The sequence below is a fragment of the Pleuronectes platessa genome, chromosome 15, assembly GCF_947347685.1.
Source record: "Pleuronectes platessa chromosome 15, fPlePla1.1, whole genome shotgun sequence".
Classification (NCBI taxonomy): domain Eukaryota; kingdom Metazoa; phylum Chordata; class Actinopteri; order Pleuronectiformes; family Pleuronectidae; genus Pleuronectes; species Pleuronectes platessa.
The window spans coordinates 14,330,991-14,349,788 of NC_070640.1; the positions used below are offsets into that span (position 1 = coordinate 14,330,991).

The 18,798-nt window shown below is 42.4% G+C and overlaps 2 protein-coding genes across 3 annotated transcripts; one reads left to right on the forward strand and one right to left on the reverse strand.

Annotated features, from left to right (window-relative positions):
* gltpd2b (glycolipid transfer protein domain containing 2b) lies at window positions 1-6,610 on the forward strand. The gene is made up of 4 exons (XM_053441458.1): window positions 1-623; window positions 2,189-2,247; window positions 2,423-2,601; window positions 2,908-6,610. Exons 1-4 carry the CDS (start codon window positions 554-556, stop codon window positions 3,524-3,526), a joined length of 927 nt encoding a protein of 308 aa, XP_053297433.1. The 5' UTR covers window positions 1-553; the 3' UTR covers window positions 3,527-6,610.
* A 3,133-nt stretch (window positions 6,611-9,743) lies between these two features.
* Window positions 9,744-17,499, reverse strand: atp1b2b (ATPase Na+/K+ transporting subunit beta 2b). 2 transcript variants are annotated; one of them, XM_053441732.1, is made up of 8 exons: window positions 17,394-17,499; window positions 12,426-12,554; window positions 12,225-12,332; window positions 11,846-12,051; window positions 11,539-11,598; window positions 11,241-11,267; window positions 10,053-10,148; window positions 9,744-9,946 (listed from the first exon to the last, which is right to left on the reverse strand). In XM_053441732.1, exons 1-8 carry the CDS (start codon window positions 17,482-17,484, stop codon window positions 9,782-9,784), a joined length of 882 nt encoding a protein of 293 aa, XP_053297707.1. In that variant the 5' UTR covers window positions 17,485-17,499; the 3' UTR covers window positions 9,744-9,781. The 2 variants fall into 2 exon arrangements, with proteins under 2 accessions (XP_053297707.1, XP_053297706.1); XM_053441731.1 differs by lacking the exon at window positions 11,241-11,267 and having other exon boundaries at window positions 17,394-17,484.
* Window positions 17,500-18,798: the final 1,299 nt, after the last annotated feature.

The following is an 18,798-nucleotide window of genomic DNA, read 5'->3' on the forward strand; positions in this document are numbered from 1 at the left end:
GTGGAGATGGGAGGGAGCAGATGTTTACTCCAACTGACGAGGAATATAGACGCATATAGAGAAGATGAATCTGGAGGAAAGGGGTTACTGGTGGACAAGCTACATTGGCTCTACTTTATCAGCCAGGGGCTGCACTCGGATGATCTCTGGACCCACAGATTGAGTAACACCACATCAAGAGGCAGGCAGCTCCAAAATAATCATTGCGAAACAAGGGCAGGGTAGCAGGAAGACGTGAATCGCACAGAGTCAAAAGAAAAGCAAAGTTGGGGGAGAGCGTGAATAGGGAGAGCAGCAGCTGTAAAAGAGTTCAACATTGATTCAGGGCTCTTTTAGGCACAATGGTGGACAGAGGATTGTGTCTGAGGTTTTGGGGAGGAGTATGAAAGATTTGAAAGGACTTGGGAGGGAGGAGGGTCAGAGGCACGGGTCCGGTAGAGAGTAATTGTGGTGACAGCCAGTGCAAGGGGACGAGGACTCATGTGAGTCACAGAGGAATTAAAAGGTAAAAGACAAGGAGACGGACTGGCAGACCCAGAAACTGGACTTCAGTATGGGTGTGAAGAGAAAGGCTGCTGCAGCTATCTTAGTCCTGCTGCTGTTCCTCGGCTCCATGTGGCTGCGTGAGTATTTCTGTGTGGGTCTGTTTGTGTGTCCATGTGCATGTGTGTGTGTGGTTGCACTTTTAATCACACAATTCGTCCCTTGTTTGGAATGCATAAGGCTCCAAATCAGGGAAGTGTCACATGTTCGGTGGCTACAGAGTTATGTATGGTGGTCACACAACTCATTACCGTCTCTTAATGCTATATATATATGTATTTCTCTATGTTTACATATATATATATATGACTTATTTGTTATGTAAGGTAATTCAAGTCATATTAGATCATTTATTTTACAAATTATCTACTTCTATAGTCAAAATCAATAATCCATAACTTCACCACATTCTTTTTGCCTTATTGTAGGGAAATAAGTGGATGTTCATACTGGGACCATGTAATCTCTCTGGATTAAATTGAAAGCGCAGCGAGATTTGAGAGAGCTGAGTCAGACTGCACAGTACAAATTTAGCAGAAACAACAACCAGTTCTGGAGAGTAACTCATAGTTGCTCCGTTAGGAAACTTAAATTTAGATACGGCTCATAGTAATAGTGCAAAGACTTCACATCTCGGTTGACACTTCTGGCAACATCCACAGTAGGTCACTGTCAGGTCACAAATACATCTCTGGCAAATTGGACGGGCTGTTTTTAATTTGAGCAGCGGTTTATGGACTGGATGCTAAAGTCTTCTACATCGAAAATGATAAATTGTATAAGCATCTTTTGTTTTATAGCGTAGAGTGTGTTTGAATCCTGTGGCCTTTTGGAGGGATGCAGCTAGAGACCTCGATGGGGCTTATGCCAGAACAACTTGTGTGTGCATGTGACGTGTGTAGAGGAAGTCAGTGTCAATGAAGCTAACAGGTTTGGCTTTGTCACAGGCTGGAACGAGCTTAAAAAACAATGACAACTGAACATCAACAGAATGTAGTTTGCTGCAGTAGCAAACGAGTTTCTCTTGTTGTGCAGCCCATTCAATCCGGCCTGTCACAACCTGTTATCCTACGTCAACAGCATACAGATCTCTTATGCTAATGAGTGATCCTATTGAAGAAGAGGATACTCCCATGCAATTTAAGAGCAGTGATAATATGTGAAATGTGAAGTGGGGGTCGTATACTGACGAATCTAAAAGAGAATTAAGCTGTTTATAAAGCTTCCCTCAACTTTTTAGAGCCTGTGACTGTGAGTTCCCTTAAGGAGTTGGTGGTGACCAAAAACCGAGTTTCAAGAAAGTGAATAGGGTAGTTAAAAATTAGCAGGAGTCCAGAAACAAGCCTCCAAATGATTACAAATGTTGCTGTTACCGCTGGATGTGTATATTCGCAACAGAATCCCTAACAGTTCCACAGTTGTTTTGAGATAAATAGATAACGATAATAATAAATAAAGGTTATGTACATATTGCACTACCCTTTTTTTATTTACCATTAAATATTGAATTGTTATTATGATTAACAGGCTGCTCTTAAGTGGCAGCACTTTCATGTTGTACCCTCTGTTTGAGTTGGAAAGTGTCTGGGACCACAGACTAATCTTTTGGTTTTCTCTTGTTTCTTTTTGTGATGTCTGACTGCAGAGGGAGGTTTGGATTACCAGTGGGATTCCTGTTTGAAAGGTTATAATCAGGAGAATAAGGTAAAGAGCACAAGCAAATAGATCATGTCATCGCTTATTATGTTTCCTCTTTCAGACTGAATCTGTAAAGTAGCAGATTGACAGTTTGAATAATAGTAACTCACTTTCTGTTTTTCTTTGTCTCATTAATTGCCCCCCCGCGCTCACACACCTCCCCATTCCCCCCCACCATCAGATTCACCAGCTGTCCAACAGCAGTGGGGCCGATGGGGCTGAGGGTCTGTGGGTCCTGGACGAGTGCCCCGGTCAGACCTTCCAGGTGTCATTGCTGCTCACCCACTTGTCGGCGGCGCAGGCTGACACCTCGGATGTGCTGCTGCAGCCCTATCTGTCCAGCTGGGATGAGCTCGTGAGGTGAGATCCCCTGCTAAAGGAGGAAAACAGTGTGAGGGATGCATTTATTAACAATCCCAGAAAAAGGGACATTACTTATGACTCATTGAATATTCTCACACTGCACATTTGAGTTTTTATTCCATCATCTTTATAATTCCACACATTTAAAAGTATAGCATTTTACTTATTATTACGTTACCAATTTCTCTCTGACCTTCCTGCTGTAAAACTACAAATTTCCTTGTTCTGGGACCAATGATTGATTATTTTATCCCATCTAATCCAGACAAAGCTGGATGATTCTGTTGTGTGCTGCTCTTGCAGGTTCATGGAAGCTCTGGGCCCGATGGTGGGACTGATATCTAAAGAGATAGAAACAAAGACCTCCATTATTCGCCAATTGGCCCTTTTGTCAGAGGGGAATCCTGAGGCAGAGCTGGGCCCGGATTTAAACTCAATAAATTCAGCAATCACAGAGGCCGGGACGAAGAACAATGTCAAGGCCTCAGAGCACGTAGATGCTTACCGCTCTGTGCGCTCAATGATCTTGGTGGAGCTGGACCGAGGCGTGGTGGACTTCAATCACCAGACGGACTCTGGATGCCGGACTCTTCTGCGTCTGCATCGGGCCCTGCTGTGGCTGAAGCTCTTCCTGGAGAAGCTGGCTGAGACGCCAGTGACCGGCCGCCTCAGGACCCCCTCAGACCTGTGTCGCGAGGCCTATAAGAGCACGCTAGCCAAACACCACACCTGGTTTGTGCGGAAGGCAGCTGAGCTGGCCTTCATTGCCATGCCAGAGCGGGGTTTCTTCTACAGGCTGGTGTGCGTGCAGGACCAGGAGGAGATGAGCTCGATGCTGAGAAGAGTGGTTCAGGCCATCGGAGAGGTTTATGACAGGACTGAGAAAGCCCTGGAGGACAATGACATGCTAAACTTGCCATAGAAGATGGGACTATCAGATTGGACATAGAGCCTCTACAGCTGTTTCACAATGTTTTGCACTGTCCTCATGGTTTCTCGTCTGGCAACTAATTAGGTCTTGAAACGAGGAAACAAGATTGGGCTTGATTTGTTTTCAGCCAAGGTTTACAAGTGCCATTTATTCTTCCCATCCCACATAGCAACATTTTAGTGTTTGCTAGATTTGGGCCACAATTAAGCCACTGCAGTACCGCAATTGGTTTGGTTTGGGCCATATTCACCACTTACAACATGGGCCACTTGTTATGTAGTGGAGCAGGAACTTGACCCAAGCGCAAGACTTTTCAAAGTAAAATTAAGGTTTGCAGATTATTACACAGTGAGGGATTCAGGCACATAAGGTCTCTGACTTGGTCGTTGTACTTGGTGTGGCGTGCTGTGTGGTGTGGCACGGGGGCGTTTTTTTTTGTGATCAGCAGGAGATAGCCAAAGAACAAGAAGCCAGGCTTCAGGCAGATTGAATGTGCCGATGACCTAAAAGACAGGCAGGCATTGTCGGGCCAGAGAAACTAACCGGGTGGCAGGTTGGTACAAGTGGAGCATAACCGGAGAGATTAACAAGCGTAGGCCGCACCCAGAATGAAACCAATACTGATAGACACTACCGCTTAGTCATACAGTATTATCTGATGATGAGTAGATTGTATTCCAGGGTGTTTATACTGCAACGGTTGTTCAGTGGCAGTGAGTTGCAGGTGTGCCAGGGACCTGCAGGCAGAAACACACCCAGACCTGCCATACCAATCACACACACCCATCCCAAGCATGACTCACCAATCACAATACACACACACACACACACACACACACACACACACACACACACACACACACACACACACACACACACACACACACACACACACACACACACACATACACACACACACACACACACACAGGGTTCGGAGGGGCAGCCGTCAAACCACTTTTGATTTATATCCGGATTATACTTTACCTAAAGCACCTCATGTTTGCCAAGAAACGCCTATATTTGTTTTTTGATACTCGGGCCATGTTTGCTTCTTATCAAGTCGGCCACTTTAGGCTCACATTCCTTTTATCCGGGCCACAGGAAGGCCAGAAGGGTCGGTTCATTGCCTGAAGTGACCCACAACTGTGTGCCATCCGCGAACCAAAGTGCTGTGTCAACAATCAAGTAAATCAGTAAACAAAGCCAGTTCACTGTGAACCACGACATTCCTTATCAAAAAAAAAACACCTCTGGACTTGTTCTCACCTCAGAGGGAGTGTAAAGGCAGCGGATAATGTTTTTAGGCCTGCTACAGACCGAATGTGAATTATTTAATAAGCTGCTGTGCACGGTACCATGAACACAATCACCTCCACTGTAACACATGTCACTGAGGAGCTGATTTTGTCATGGACTGTACGGTTTATGTTTTTGTGCCAACCCCCGTCCATATGTGATTGGTAATTTTTATGTTTGTACATTTCAAATGTTGTTGAAAATGACTGCTGTTTTGATTGGGGTTAAATCTTGGAGAGTTGTTTGCTACCTCACAATGAGCTAGGTTTAAACGCCTTGTAGACGGAACAAATCTGGGACCATCCAGCCAGATCGAGTGGTGTTACATGAAAGAATAAATCCAATTTAGAGTACGCAGGAAGTTTTTGTATGGTGTTCAGAATAATTAAATATATATAAAATGAATAAGACAGACTGCAGGTGCCTGTTTTATGACATAGTCCGGTAATATGATAACTTTGACATTTAAATGCCACTAAGTTGTTGTGTAACACTGTTCAGCAGAGGAACCAGTGCTCTGCTAGTCTTATCTTTCCTTACAACAGGGTGGACATCATCTATGTGACATGCACTCTACCTGCACATGTATGCTCTAAGTGGTGCAATGGCACACAAAATTATTTTTATAAGGCTTTCCCCCTTATAAAGTCCTGTTTTAGGAACATTTTACATATCAAATGTTGAATATTAGAAATCTCCTGATTTGGAGCAAATGAAGAGGATACAAATTATACATGATCATAAAATATTGAACGTCTGAGGGACGTGGTAAGTAGTATGTGCAAATATCAGTCACTGGCACTGCTCTTGATCAATAAACTATTTTAACCCCATAAATACCTCTAATGCTACGTAATCCCGGCTCTCTCCCTTTTCCTGGACTGCGCTCTCTCTTTCTGAGGAGAAGAAAGGAGAGATAAAGATAGAGCCTGAGGGCACAGAGTGAGAAGGAGACAGGAGGCGGTTGAAGGTCAGTGCGCAGCAATACTCCTCGGCCTTAATCTTGTCAAGCAGTTTGGGGGCTAGACTATTTGTAAAGCAGCTCCCAAAGGGACAAACTTTCCAACCTGAGCCAGGATTCATACATTTCTGAGCTCGGACCAATCTATATGTTTGCCATTGAACAAATAGCAACAAGAATAAGAGCAAGACTGTAATCTGTGACCTTTGTACCACGATGTGTGTCGGAAGATGACGTGTTGCTGGTATTTCAAGTATGTCTCCACTTCTGCTTGATGAAATAAACTATAGAGATTTTTCACTCATGTGGGGGATAAGTCAATCAAGTCACACAGAGAGAGAGACCTCGACTCTTTTGTCTTTCACCACTTCGGTCTGCACAGGTCATCACTGGTGACCCCCGGCGTTGTAGGCTGCGAGGATTACGGTGAATGAGATTACATCAGATTCCATCTGACGTAACCTTTGACACAGGCTGACTGGCTTCTTTTTCTGTCCCCCTGCCTACTGCGTGCACTTGATTCACGATATAAAGATGAGAGACATAGAGACAAGGTTACATTTTTGAGTTCCCTTAAATGACATTTATTTATTTCTCTATCTTGGTTTGCAGTAAACATGAGCAAAAATATACATACAATAAGAGCAAAACATAAAGAATCCAGAATAGAATTATCATCCTTTTTCGGGCGAGAGTATTCCTTTCTTGAACACCACAGTCTTAGGCAATGATATGATGTAAGATGAGGTGATAAGAGAGGGGGGAATGGGGTTTTGTGATGTCATTTCTTAATTAAAACATGAATTTCAAATTTTTTCTTTGGGCCCTTTTGTGTTTTCTTTCTGACAATTTTCAAAAGCTGATGTTTCTCTACAAGCGCTGCACATTATTCACCGCCTCCCTGATTAACCTTTAACAAATCTGTCTTCATTCTGTTACAGCAGACCTCAGAGAACGTTCACTGCACACTCACTTTAACAAAGTAGAGAGGACTCAAACAGTGACATAAATCAAAAACTTCTCGACATAAATCAAAAACTTTTCCAACCGAGCTGTAACATTTTGCCATTTGTTGAATGAAATGATGAAAACCAACAAGGTATAGCTCCCTGACATGATACAATCCCAACTAATACATTCTCTCCTCTTTACAACAAAATAGCAGTAAAAATACTCTTTTATAAACAAAACAATATTTTTTCTATATCCTTCCATCAGGGTGATAGACACAAAACTGACAATAATGCCAGAATGCGACTTGTTTTTTCCTCCTTTTTCCTCTTTGCCCTTGATACATGTTGCACTGATTAAGTTTCAGCCTTTCCAATAAATACATCATATAGCCACACAAGAAATAAATATATTGCTTTTTGAGGACATCTCCAAATTATCACAAAAAAAAAAGGATAAGTGGAGATAACAGGAAATAACATTCTGTAACATTTGGGAACAACACTGTCTGTCCACCAGGAGGCACTGTTATCTTGTCATGTAACGTGTTCCTTTTCTGCGTAATATTATTAGTAGTAGTAGATGTAGTGTTACTATTATTATTAATATGATAATGATGTATTATTACTAGATAAAAGTTAATTGCACAGGGTCTCCACCTGGATCCTCCAGTCTCTCTGCATGAGATCCTCACTGAGATCAGCTGCTGAGGATGTGTCAGTGCATCTGAACAAATCAAATTCAATCTGTCATGAAAGTCTTTGGTTGAAGAACAAATCTTCACGTGCACATAAGTAAAAATGAGCATGTCCAATAGGGTGATGGAGCCACACATGTAACCTGCTTTTTTGTCGTTTAAAGGGGCATGATTACAGAAATTAAGGGGGAAATTAACCTTGCTCTCTCCATCTTGAGAGATCCTGACAGTGAATTCTCAAGGAGAAGGAGGAGGGACAAAGTGGGGTAAAGAAGTTCAGCGTGCCTGCTCTGGATTAGCTGGCCAGATTAAGAGATTACAGTGAAATTAAGTAAGTGTTTCAGGAATGCTGAGGAGGGGAGACACATGAAGTGAAGCCACAAGAAAAAGAGACCCTCAGACGACTAAAAACTCTTTCTTTCTTTCTTTCTTTCTTCTAATGTGAGTGAACAGATGCTTGTGATCCGCGATCACAGTCACACTGGTGTAATTTTGTGACTGTGCCTGTGAATGTTTAAAGGTGTGACTCCACAGATTTCTATTGTGAATATTTGCAGGCTTGCTTGTACTGCACGGTGAATATACCTTAAGAAAACAGAACCGGACTTAATTCATGTATTTTAGAGAGGCTGCCTGTCTTCTTATCGTAATGGCTCTGCCTTAAACCTGACTTATGGGTTCAATATTGGAAAATACAACAACAACATAATCTTAGTGGAATAAAAATAATTATTTTCCAGGCCTAAAAAACAAAACTCTGATCCACTAACAAGTCACATAATCAAGACTCTAGTAGTCACTTTTAGAGGGAGATGTAAACTACGCATTTTGATATCCTGGATGAATATTTTCAAGGATGAAAATGGGACATGGATAAAACAAAGGGAACAAACACTTCCAGTGCAAATCAATACAAAAATATCACAACGGCATCTATTTCTGATACTTGAATAGTATGAAATAGATGCAGAGCACACAAATGAAACTCTAAATATTCATGTTTAAATACAAAAATGAGACACAAGAAATGGATCCTGATTCAACTTAATGAAGGAATGGTAAGTGACAGTGACAGGGACAGGGAGCGTAACGTTACATTTGCAGCAGGAGGAAGATTGAAGCTGTTTAAAGGACTGATAACTGTAGACTGGGAGCGTCTGAGCTAAAGTTTTGTTTAACCACTAACTCACTGGAAGTTTCGGGTCACGTTGATGGCGAAGTAACTGACGTGCCGTTTCCCATCGCTAAGTATAAGTGGTTTCAATACGACCTTCACCAGTAACCTATATATCCGCATGTGTTCTGTAAACTGCTCTCAAGTCAAACAACCAGTGTGAATATGAAATGATCCAAAAATGGAATAATCACTTGATAGATGTCCTTGCATCTCAGGAACGGACTCAAGCATTCCTAATGTTTGCCACTTAATGAATATTGCACATTGCATGCAATTTCCCGACCTATTGTATGACATGAGATTTGTAAATGGAGCACACGCACACGCACACACACACCGACAAACGCACACGCAAACACACACACTCTTGAAGGTTTTGACCTCAACTGTAACTCCCGTTTCTTTTCATTTTTCTTTTTAAGATTCCTATCTTACTGTACGCTCTTTTCGTGAAAAACACACTTGCCGTGCGCGAGGTTCGAAAGATCACAGTGCGGTCCCTCCTGGTGGTCAGTGGTTCGACATAACCTTAATTCACACTTAGCAGAGAGGTGGGACATTGGGGCCTCCTGCCCTCAAAGCACACTGAAGACGTATACACACATGCAAATGGCTTCATCTCTGCATCCGCCCCGTCGAGATATACACAAGTCTGTTGGAATATTATTTGAAGTGCAACAAAATCAATGTACTGATATAAGGTTGGGATACTGTATAAATACTGTAGATATACACATTTTGTATTGTAAGTTGTGTATATTCATATATAGAGAGATACTCTATAAGGAGGCAACCGGAGGGGAGCAGCAATAACATGGTAATGTTGCTGATCCTTGCAAACTTTGAAAACACACGTTCACATCCTTTATATCCCCTAGTTTGTCATGCAGTATAAATAGACGTCACCTCAAACTAATGTACAGGAAAGAATTTTGTCCCAAAGCTCACAGACAGAAATAATGACAGGATTTCCACCCTTTAGTTTTTTTAATTCTCATTCTCATCTCACCTCATAATGTGATTGGACTATTTCCCCAAAACATTCAGGGGTTGTAAACATATTCTACGAAGGGTGTGAATACTGTGATTTGTTTCTGTGCATGTGCAATGTTGCAGAGAATGAAGAAAGTAGTTTTCAGGAGAGGGGAGGAAAAGGTCAACCTATTTAGTGTTGATCCTCAGTTTGAAGGACACTCTCCCGGCAAACTTGTCTCTCTCGCTTCCGAGGGGAATGTTGTTGGCGTTGATCTTGCACTCGATGTTGACGTCTTCATTTTGAGTAATGTTAAGGAATTTGACGGCAACCAAAGGCTGAGAGTAGTTCACCTGCAAAACACACATCCAATCACACCTCTAGATACAGGAACTCATCTTTAAAATGCAATGTGTACAAGTTGACACCCTGTAAACTATCTGTGCAGTTTAGTCTCACCTGAGCTTTCTTGCCATAGTAAGGGTAATACATAAGGTTGAAGGTGCCATTTGGAGGGAAGTACATCAACTCTCCAATCTTCTCACTGTCTTCTCTCTGAAGGGGTGAAACAGTCTGGTTAGTTACAGCCTAAAAAAACACTTCATATTTATTATAGTTCCTACATGTGGGGGAGGAGAAAAGAGAAAAGACCTTTCTAGGTGGGAAACAACCGGAAACTCAAAGCTATTACCATGAACCTTTCCGGGTTGGTTTGAAAGAATGCAAATTATTGCTATATATTGTTGACGTATTAGAGTCGAGGGTTTTTACAGAGGGCACCAATCCTTTTATTACTACATGAATTAGAAACAGACTAAATAAACCATTTTGATAATGTGTTTAGGAATGAAAAAAATGTTTTCCTTAAAAGTACAAATAAATAGATAAACAAATATACTGAAGTAAAAGTAAAAATACCATATTGGCTTTTCTACTTGGGCAAATGTAAGCGCTCGCTTTTAAATGTTCTTTAAGTACCATAATTAAACATCTTGCTGAAGTGCAATAATCTACTTAACAGTTTTGTGTGTAACTGGATATTTTGTTTATTAGTTTGGTGTCTTAAATGCTAGTGAGGTGGAGATTGCTGGCTCAGTATGAGGCCAAACAGCAGGGAGTGAATAACCTTTAAAGGTTCATTGTGTAAGATTAAGGTGAAGGGGATCTATTGGCTGAAATGAATATATAATAATCCTAATGATGTTTTCAGCAGTGTGTTTCATCTAAATTGTACTGATTGTTGTTTTATTTACCCCAAAATGGGCCCTTTATATTTAAATATCTTATATTAACATGAGGAGCAGGATCTCTCTGATAAGGCTGCCATGTTTTTTTTTTGTTTTTTTTACAGCAGTCCAACTGACAACTGAAGGGTTACCACTGGTTCTCTTTCATGTTTGGAAGGGGAGGGTGAGGTGAGGGGTATTCAGCTGCAACCCGCAAATTCACCAGCAAAAGAAACATCTAAATGTGTATTTTGGGTGTTTTCTTTAAATGGGTCTGAAAGTTATGGAAGAAAAAAAGCCCAAAATCATTAAATTGCCAATAGTGTCTCACCTTCAATACACATACAACTGCTACACTACTACTCTTTACGTCTAATTATGATCGAAACTCTACAAGACACATTTTCTGTCCCGTTCTTACCCATTGATCTTTGCCAACTTTGTATCTCTGAGAGCCGACAAATTAAAAGAACACGATGGAGAAGCAAATGAAAAAGGAAAAAGAGAAGAGTAGCGACAAAAACATGTGGTGTGAATGACAAAATGGCATGCAACACAGATATGATGGCTGAAACAATAGAAATACAAACATCACAGGAACGTGGCAATGAGAAATAGGTGACATATTGTGGATGAGAGTGAGGCACAATAGCTATGACTGGGCTTGAGTCCAATTTGTTACGTTGAGCCTTTCATTGTGGAAGACAAAGAGGGATTACCTTCGCACCGCAGGTGACAAACGGAGCCTGTCCGTCCTTCCCTGGCAGCATCCCAATCACCTGAAACACAACACAGTCCCGTCTCACTCTATCTCACTCTTTACACACAGAGGAGAGGAAAATGAAAAGAAAATCTGCTACATGATACGAGATATTGAAAGCAACAATAAATGTTGCTTTAAATAAATAAATCTTTTACTTTAACTGGGATTATCTTTCTCCTCTTTCCCAACCAGTCTCATTATCTCAATCACCCCAGGTCTCCTAGCAACACCATCCATTTCCCTTGCCTCTCTCTCTTTCATACCCGATTCAGCTTGATGATGATGCACGGTTTGCCCGACTGGTATCCATAGTAACGGTCATGAATTCCAGAGCAGTCCTCCAGGATAGTGCGGTTGAACTGACAGGAGCGCTTTGGGTTGTTCTTCACACTGCCGCTGTCCTCCTGCTGGAAGTACTGGTCCGGGGTGCACTCGTCGTTTTTCAGGGCCTGTTCAGAGCTGTTGTAGGCTGCAGGAAGGGGAAGAGGGAAGCAGGGGTTGGAGCTATTTTGTCTGTAAGAGTTTAGGACTCAAAAAGGAATGAATTCTTATTCTGTGTAAACTATTCACTCTACGGGTTTGGATAATCCACAGCAGTAAGCTTTTTGAGCCACTGGGAGGGAAGCCGAGAGGCAGACTTACGTGCCAGGAACTTGTCCAGGGTCTGAGTGTACATGTCCCAGCTCTCGGTGTTCTCGGTGTTGTAGATGATCTCAAAGTACTCACCTGCTTTGGGTCTAATCACCATGCCTGTGAGTGACAGAGAGACAGCAGAGAGTTCATGACACGGCAACACGAGATTGTGACCTGTATTGGAAAGGTTTGTATCATTAGTCGCCGCACCTGGTGTGGAGAGCCTGTCCTGCCAGGTGGGTTTGTGGTCGTCCAGGGTCTGCAGCATGACGTACATGGTGAGCGTAAACAAGCCGGCCAGGAAAATGTAGAAAACTACATAGAAGAGAAGAATAAGACCTGCAGGCAAAGAGAGAAGAGAGCTGCATCAACTGCCTGTCACACCAGTGTAAAACGCATTAGTTATAGTAACAGATTTCATTATTGAGTTGAAAAGCATTTATTCTGTTAGTATATTGTATATTATTCAGTTTACTAAGAAAAGTGAATCCTACAAGGATATTGAATCAAGAAGAAATTTACTTTTTCGTTTCACCGTGTCCAGATAACCAGAACTCTAGTTATACACAGTGTAGCTCAGTTTTGAAGAATCTAATCGTATTCTTATATGTTAAAGGCTCAGTGTGTAGGTTTTAGTGGTATCTAGTGGTGTGGTTGCAGATTGCATTCAACTCAACGCCGTCGCCTTCAAAGCTAAGGGGGAACCAATAGTAATGTAAAAATGCAAAAGGGCTTCTCTCGAGCCAGTGTTTGGTTTGTACCTTCTGAGCTGCTGTAGAAAATTAGTGGGGATTCTAACAACTCTTAGTTTCAGGTTATTATATAAATGATATGTTGCATTTCTGCGTATCGATCCCATTAAATTCCACACACTGGTCCTTTAAAATACCACTATACACTGCTGTGTTGTATCCATTTGATATCACATACATTGGCCTTCGTAAAAAATGGGAATGCATTGAAAAAAAAATCATTAAGGATTCTATTTAATTAAAAGAACAGGCAAGCATCACGCGATCAAACAATAACTGCACACATTTTTTAATTTGCACAAAGTGTTGTTAAGGAAACACTGCAAAAAAGTCCCCTTCCTCTATGATCAAATTTAATCACAAAATATAGATCTAGAGAAGATCCCAAGAGTTATATGTACTGAACTGAATAGGAGGTTCTCAGCTCTACACCATAATGGACTCATACTTGTGTTAACACGTTGCTACATTCAGACCCAGGCTTTACTGTTTTATTTAGCTTTATGAACGTAAAAGATCTTTCACATCTAAATACATCTTCTTTAATTTGCAACGATGCTGCAGTGAGACTACTGTTTCTCGCAGTACACTTGTTGATCTGCATTTGGCTGCGATGGCTCTGCAGTATAATGGACAGGTTTTTATTTATGCATGAAGGTTACATTAGACTAATATCTGCAGCCACCAGTCCGAGTAGGCCATTTCGTAATTACAGTAATGCGCGACCACATTTTTAAGCATTCGTAAGCTTGTATCGGAATTAATATTATGGAATTAATTCTGATTAAATGTTGCTGAGGCTGTGTTCAGTCACTTTCTCAGCAAACATGTCCACAGGAGGCCAGTTAATCCTATTTATTAAACTAGAGGCGCTTCGTTCTGCAACATCTGCTTTTCTCACACATGAACAACTGTCACTTAGATACTTAAAATATCACCGACTACACAACAACATTTTTTCCCATTGATTTTTTTTATCAATGGGGAAATCATTAACTGTATGTTCATACTTGATCAATCTATGAGACATAATTCCCCCTAGCCTTGCAGACTGTGAATAAAAACCAATGGTTGAATTGCTGGCGTCTGACCAGTTTCACTGTGGAGCTGCCTTGTCCTCAGAGAAGGAGAAAAGATGACAGAGGGAGATACATGAGGAGGGAGGACAAGGACTCCCTGGAGACTGAGGGTCAGGAGATTACAGGCAAACATGGACTAAGCCTATTTATTATGAAAAGCAAATGAAGAGCATACTGATAATGTTACATTAGACAGAATATAGGGCTGCAACTATGTATGGCTTTTATTATCAATACATTTGTCAATTTGATTTTCTTTCTAATTAATATACCACTCCTACACTCAAAGGTTCCCAGAGCTCAACATCTTCTCTTCACTTTATCGTGCTTGCACAAAGACAATAAAGTTATTAGATCTTGAATAATGGAACGTTTTAATTGAAAATGTGAATAACACTTGAAATCAGAATTGCTCCTTATAATTTTTTTCCAGATGAGAGATTAATCAATTAGCTATATCTGTATTTCAATACCTATTACCTCTCTGTCGCTACTGTGCTTTATCTATTTTATTGTAGGTTAGATCACACCTCTCTGTCGAGAGTCAATCAAACCAATGAGTGATGTGATCCATCTCCTACATGGCACCATTAACTTCTCTTGAAGCAGATGTTAAGTCCCACCTCAACCATCCCTGTCTCCATCGAGAGCAGCAGAACATAAATATATTTTTCTACGATACATCCCCCATTTGAGACAGCAACACCTGAGGCAGGCGTTGGGTAGCAGCTGAGTGCCCTGACCCCGTGTCTCTGCTGGATGCCCCCCAGCGGGGAGCTCGCTCACTCTATCAGCAGCCTCAGTGCTGCCTCTGCCTCCCCACACAGCCAGGCTTTACAGAAATCCATAACAAAATGTCAAGAGGAAGCTGGTCCACAGGGGGCAATTAGAGAAGGTTTTTTTTTTTCCATCCAGTTCTTCCTAGAATTATTTGAATCGGACGCGGAAATAACAATTGTCTAAGTAGTCCCATATGTAGTCATTAAATATACACAGAGTCGGGCTGCAGGCCTTTGGACCAAAGCCGGAGGCACTGCAGTGAGAGAACAACTGAGGTAAGATATGACAAAGTAAAGTGTTTTAGTGCCACTCAGAAGAGGATGTTGTGCAACCCACAAATATGACACCACCCAGAGGAGACTGGATGTGCACGCGTGCATGCAGGGTCAAGTGTGCAGGCCGGGTGGCTTCCCCCCCTGGCAAAGCTGGTGTTAGGTTTACAGTCTGAACTCCCCGTCCACGGTGATGATGGCCAGCGCAGCATCTGTCTTTCAACCTGGTTTTGTTCATGCAGACAACAGTTGAAAGCGCAGAACAAAAGCACGGGTGGGATGGATGAGCAACCGTTTTTTTCTTCTTCAGTGATAATGGCGGGAGGTGTCTCTTTTTATTCAGAATTAATTAGGAGGACATGCTCTTAGATGGCTTCGTAAATTGGTGATGAATGCACCTCTGAAATAGAAAGGTGACAAGGTCTAAAGAGAGGATAGATAGAGCTTTGACCTGGGGATCTCGAATTTTCAAACAAATAATTATATTGTGTATAATAGTGTGCATTCTCGAGAAAGAACAGTGTCATCATTAAGTCCTCTAACGCTTCTTTCCAACGCTCCAGTCAGAGCCTTTCTTTGTTTTTGGGAAGTGGGAGGTGCAGAACACTTAATTAGTCCTATTTTTAAATAGAATTAGTTGTTTTACCATGTTCTCCTGGTGTCAGCTTGTGGCAATGCCCTATCCTAGCTAGACTGCTCCACTTTATCAAGGCTATTTCCATATCATTAGCTCTTTACACAAGGCCGGACACCAAAGGAAGTGTTTCATCCTCAAAGAAGCTTTTGATCTACCACTGTGTAGTGCATATAAATACATGTAAACAATACATTTGTCTGTTAAATAGACTGGAATCCATTTTTGCCCTTTTCTCTGTGCTTCTAAGTGGGGGTAGAAAATGGATGAATAGGCTGTTGATAAGTGGAACCACAGGTACAGCTAGTATAGTGTATATGCATCATCAGGGGAATGAAGAATGAAGAAGAAGAGGTGAAATGCCAAGTTTAGCAGACCCACATGTATGGGGCGACTACAGAAATAGCCTAATTAGCCAGCCTTAGAGAGCACAGCTTAAAAGGGCCACCAGACCTTGAAGCACCTGGGACACACTGAGCTGGATTAAGTTGTACACGGGAAGGATTCCAGCAAACGAAGCGACAGTCAATGATTCCCATCTCTGCACTAAAATTCCTGAAACAAAATCACCAGAACACAACTGCGACAGAAACCAGTGTCAGCATCATTCCGACCATGCACAAACAGAAAAACTCAAAAATGTGCAATTAAGATTATGTCCCAGGCGAAAAGATAAAAAATAATCTAAAATCTTGAGAGTGCTTTCGTTTGCTCAAACACCCTGAATTGATAGCTTCCCTTTGCACCAGCCAATGAAGTCATTAGATTAGGATTAAATCCCTCGCTGAGTTACACACACTGGGAGGGGCCGGACTGGAGGTGATACAAATAGCATTTGGCCCTCGGCTTTACCCAGATTAAAATGCTCCAATGTCATTAGAAGAGAGCCATATGTGCCCTATCATTTCATGAATCTTTGAAAATGGTTGCAAGCTGCTTGCGTATGGGGCAGAAAAGGGGGCAGATCCTGGCAATAGCAATGGAAACTGGGATTGGATCACCCTGCAGAATCTCTGGGAGGGGGGGCAAACAGCCTGAAAATGAATGACATCACGTTGAAGGCTCATTAGACGAAGCTACAGGCAAAAGCAAACCAATTTATGCTGTACTTGACTGAGAAGCCAACCTGGGAATTAAAAAAAAAGAGTGAGAAAAGTCTGCTCTGCAGCAGAATCCACATTAACGCTTGCGACAGCACTCCGCACACGGAGAGGAGCTGATCAACTGCACTTTGCAACAAGAGAGGAACCTGTTCTGGGCCGTGCTGCAGTCAGCTGGCGAATAATAATGTGAAACAGTAGCATGTTCCTCCTCCACCCTCACGATGGGCGCATTGCGCAGGGGAAAGCGGCGGCATAAATTAATAAATAAAGACAGAAGGAAAGAGGGCAGGAGACGATTTTCTTTTCTCCACCGGCTTCCACAGGAGCGGTGCCGCATTTCAGATTTCAGCACCAAGCAGGAGCGGACAGCGACAGGGGCGTCTCAAGAGAATATATATCCACCTGAGCGCTGCAGAGGATAATAAACCTTCATTATAGGTGACATGCAGTAATTTCTAATGGAGCCACCCCGCTGAGGCTGAGGATGACTATGACATAAACCTAGTACAGAGACCATGCATATTTATTTTTTTGCTGCATTGCTGTATCTTCACTTACCCCAGCTGCTGGCCGTCCTGCCCAGAAACTCCCTGGTCCTGGGGTTCCATATATACTCCTTCCACCCGCTCTTTTCTCCGTCCTTTGCCATTTTGTCATAAAAAGTGGGGAGCTCCGCTGTCCTGATCTGATGCACACTCTTTCAAACACTCTCTCACACCCACACTCAAAAGAGAAGCGGCGGCTCGAAGGGAGCGAGAGAGAGAGAGAGAGAGAGAGAGAGAGAGAGAGAGAGAGAGAGAGAGAGAGAGAGAGCGCGCGCGCGCTACTGTACCTCCTCGGAGAACAGAGGTAGATTAAAAGCGTCTGCTCATGAAATTAAACTTGCACATAAATAAGAAGATCCCACTGCAGCACACAGTAGCAATGCAGCCTCTCTACTAGGATCACAGATGGATAAAGGTGGCGGTCCCTACACTCAGCTCAGACCTGCTCTCTGCCCTCCCCCAAGCTCTTGTCTGCATGCCGCAGAGTTTTGATGAGTGGTGCAGAAATCCAGTGATACTGCGGTAAAGCACCCCCCTCCCTCCTCTCAACCTCATCCTCTACAACCCCCCACCCCGCGAGCATCAGAGTTGACCAATCACATGCACCGCATCCCTCCCTCCTCGCATCCAAGAGGCAAATCGCGTGCTAGCTGAAGGCGTCATGTCATTGGCTCCGAGGCCACGTTGCGTCACAGCGGTCTGATGTTCCTCCATAATGTGCCTGTCAGCCGCCCCCCCCCCCCCCCCCCCCCCTCACTGTACTCAATTATCTGTCCTGGAATCAGAATAATCGCAGGGGCGTTGTTAGTTATCTCATTTTTCCGTAATTGAAATCCAGAATTAAGTGTGCCATCATGCATGGGTCAGACTGAAGGCTGACAGTTTGTTTGATATTATAAATGAGAATTAAACTCTTAAGAAAGGAAATGAAAAAATATATATATATTTAAACTGATGTGATTATTATCTCATATATGGAAAAACTGCAACACTTTCTTCATCACCTTTCCCAAATAACAATTTTGCAGTGGCATCATATCCAAAGCTACTGAGCTAAAAAGGTACAACTAGTTGTATTTTACTTTCGGTTATGATCAAATATGTGGTGCTAAGTTTTTGTCGTATAGTAGTAACTCTATAATGTGACTGTTTCAAATTCAAACATATAAATGGAGCCTTCGTCTAATGCTCTGCCTCTGTATATACATATTTCGTACGCTACAGGCTCCTGAAGCAGTGACTGTGCAAAGCCACACCAGCAGCAACAGTGGGTGAAAGTAGCGCCCTCACTTGGAAACTGGGTGGAGTTGCAGCACAAGCTGCAGAAGTGCAGAGGGAACATCATGTCCACACTCACACCCTTTCCACTGTAAAGCAACACGAGGCACAAACATATGCACAAAATCTTGTTTGTTGTG

Bases quoted from the DNA above. Each gene is read 5' to 3' on its own strand.
- gltpd2b (XM_053441458.1), top strand. From the start codon at position 554: ATGGGTGTGAAGAGAAAGGCTGCTGCAGCTATCTTAGTCCTGCTGCTG. The intron at 2,248-2,422 runs GTAAAGAGCACA...CCCCACCATCAG, and splicing joins GTTATAATCAGGAGAATAAG to ATTCACCAGCTGTCCAACAG. The intron at 2,602-2,907 runs GTGAGATCCCCT...CTGCTCTTGCAG, and splicing joins AGCTGGGATGAGCTCGTGAG to GTTCATGGAAGCTCTGGGCC.
- atp1b2b (XM_053441732.1), bottom strand. From the start codon at position 17,484: ATGGCAAAGGACGGAGAAAAGAGCGGGTGGAAGGAGTATATATGGAAC. The intron at 12,555-17,393 runs GTAAGTGAAGAT...CTTTGCCTGCAG, and splicing joins CAGGACGGCCAGCAGCTGGG to GTCTTATTCTTCTCTTCTAT. The intron at 9,947-10,052 runs GTGAGACTAAAC...TGTGTTTTGCAG, and splicing joins ACTATGGCAAGAAAGCTCAG to GTGAACTACTCTCAGCCTTT.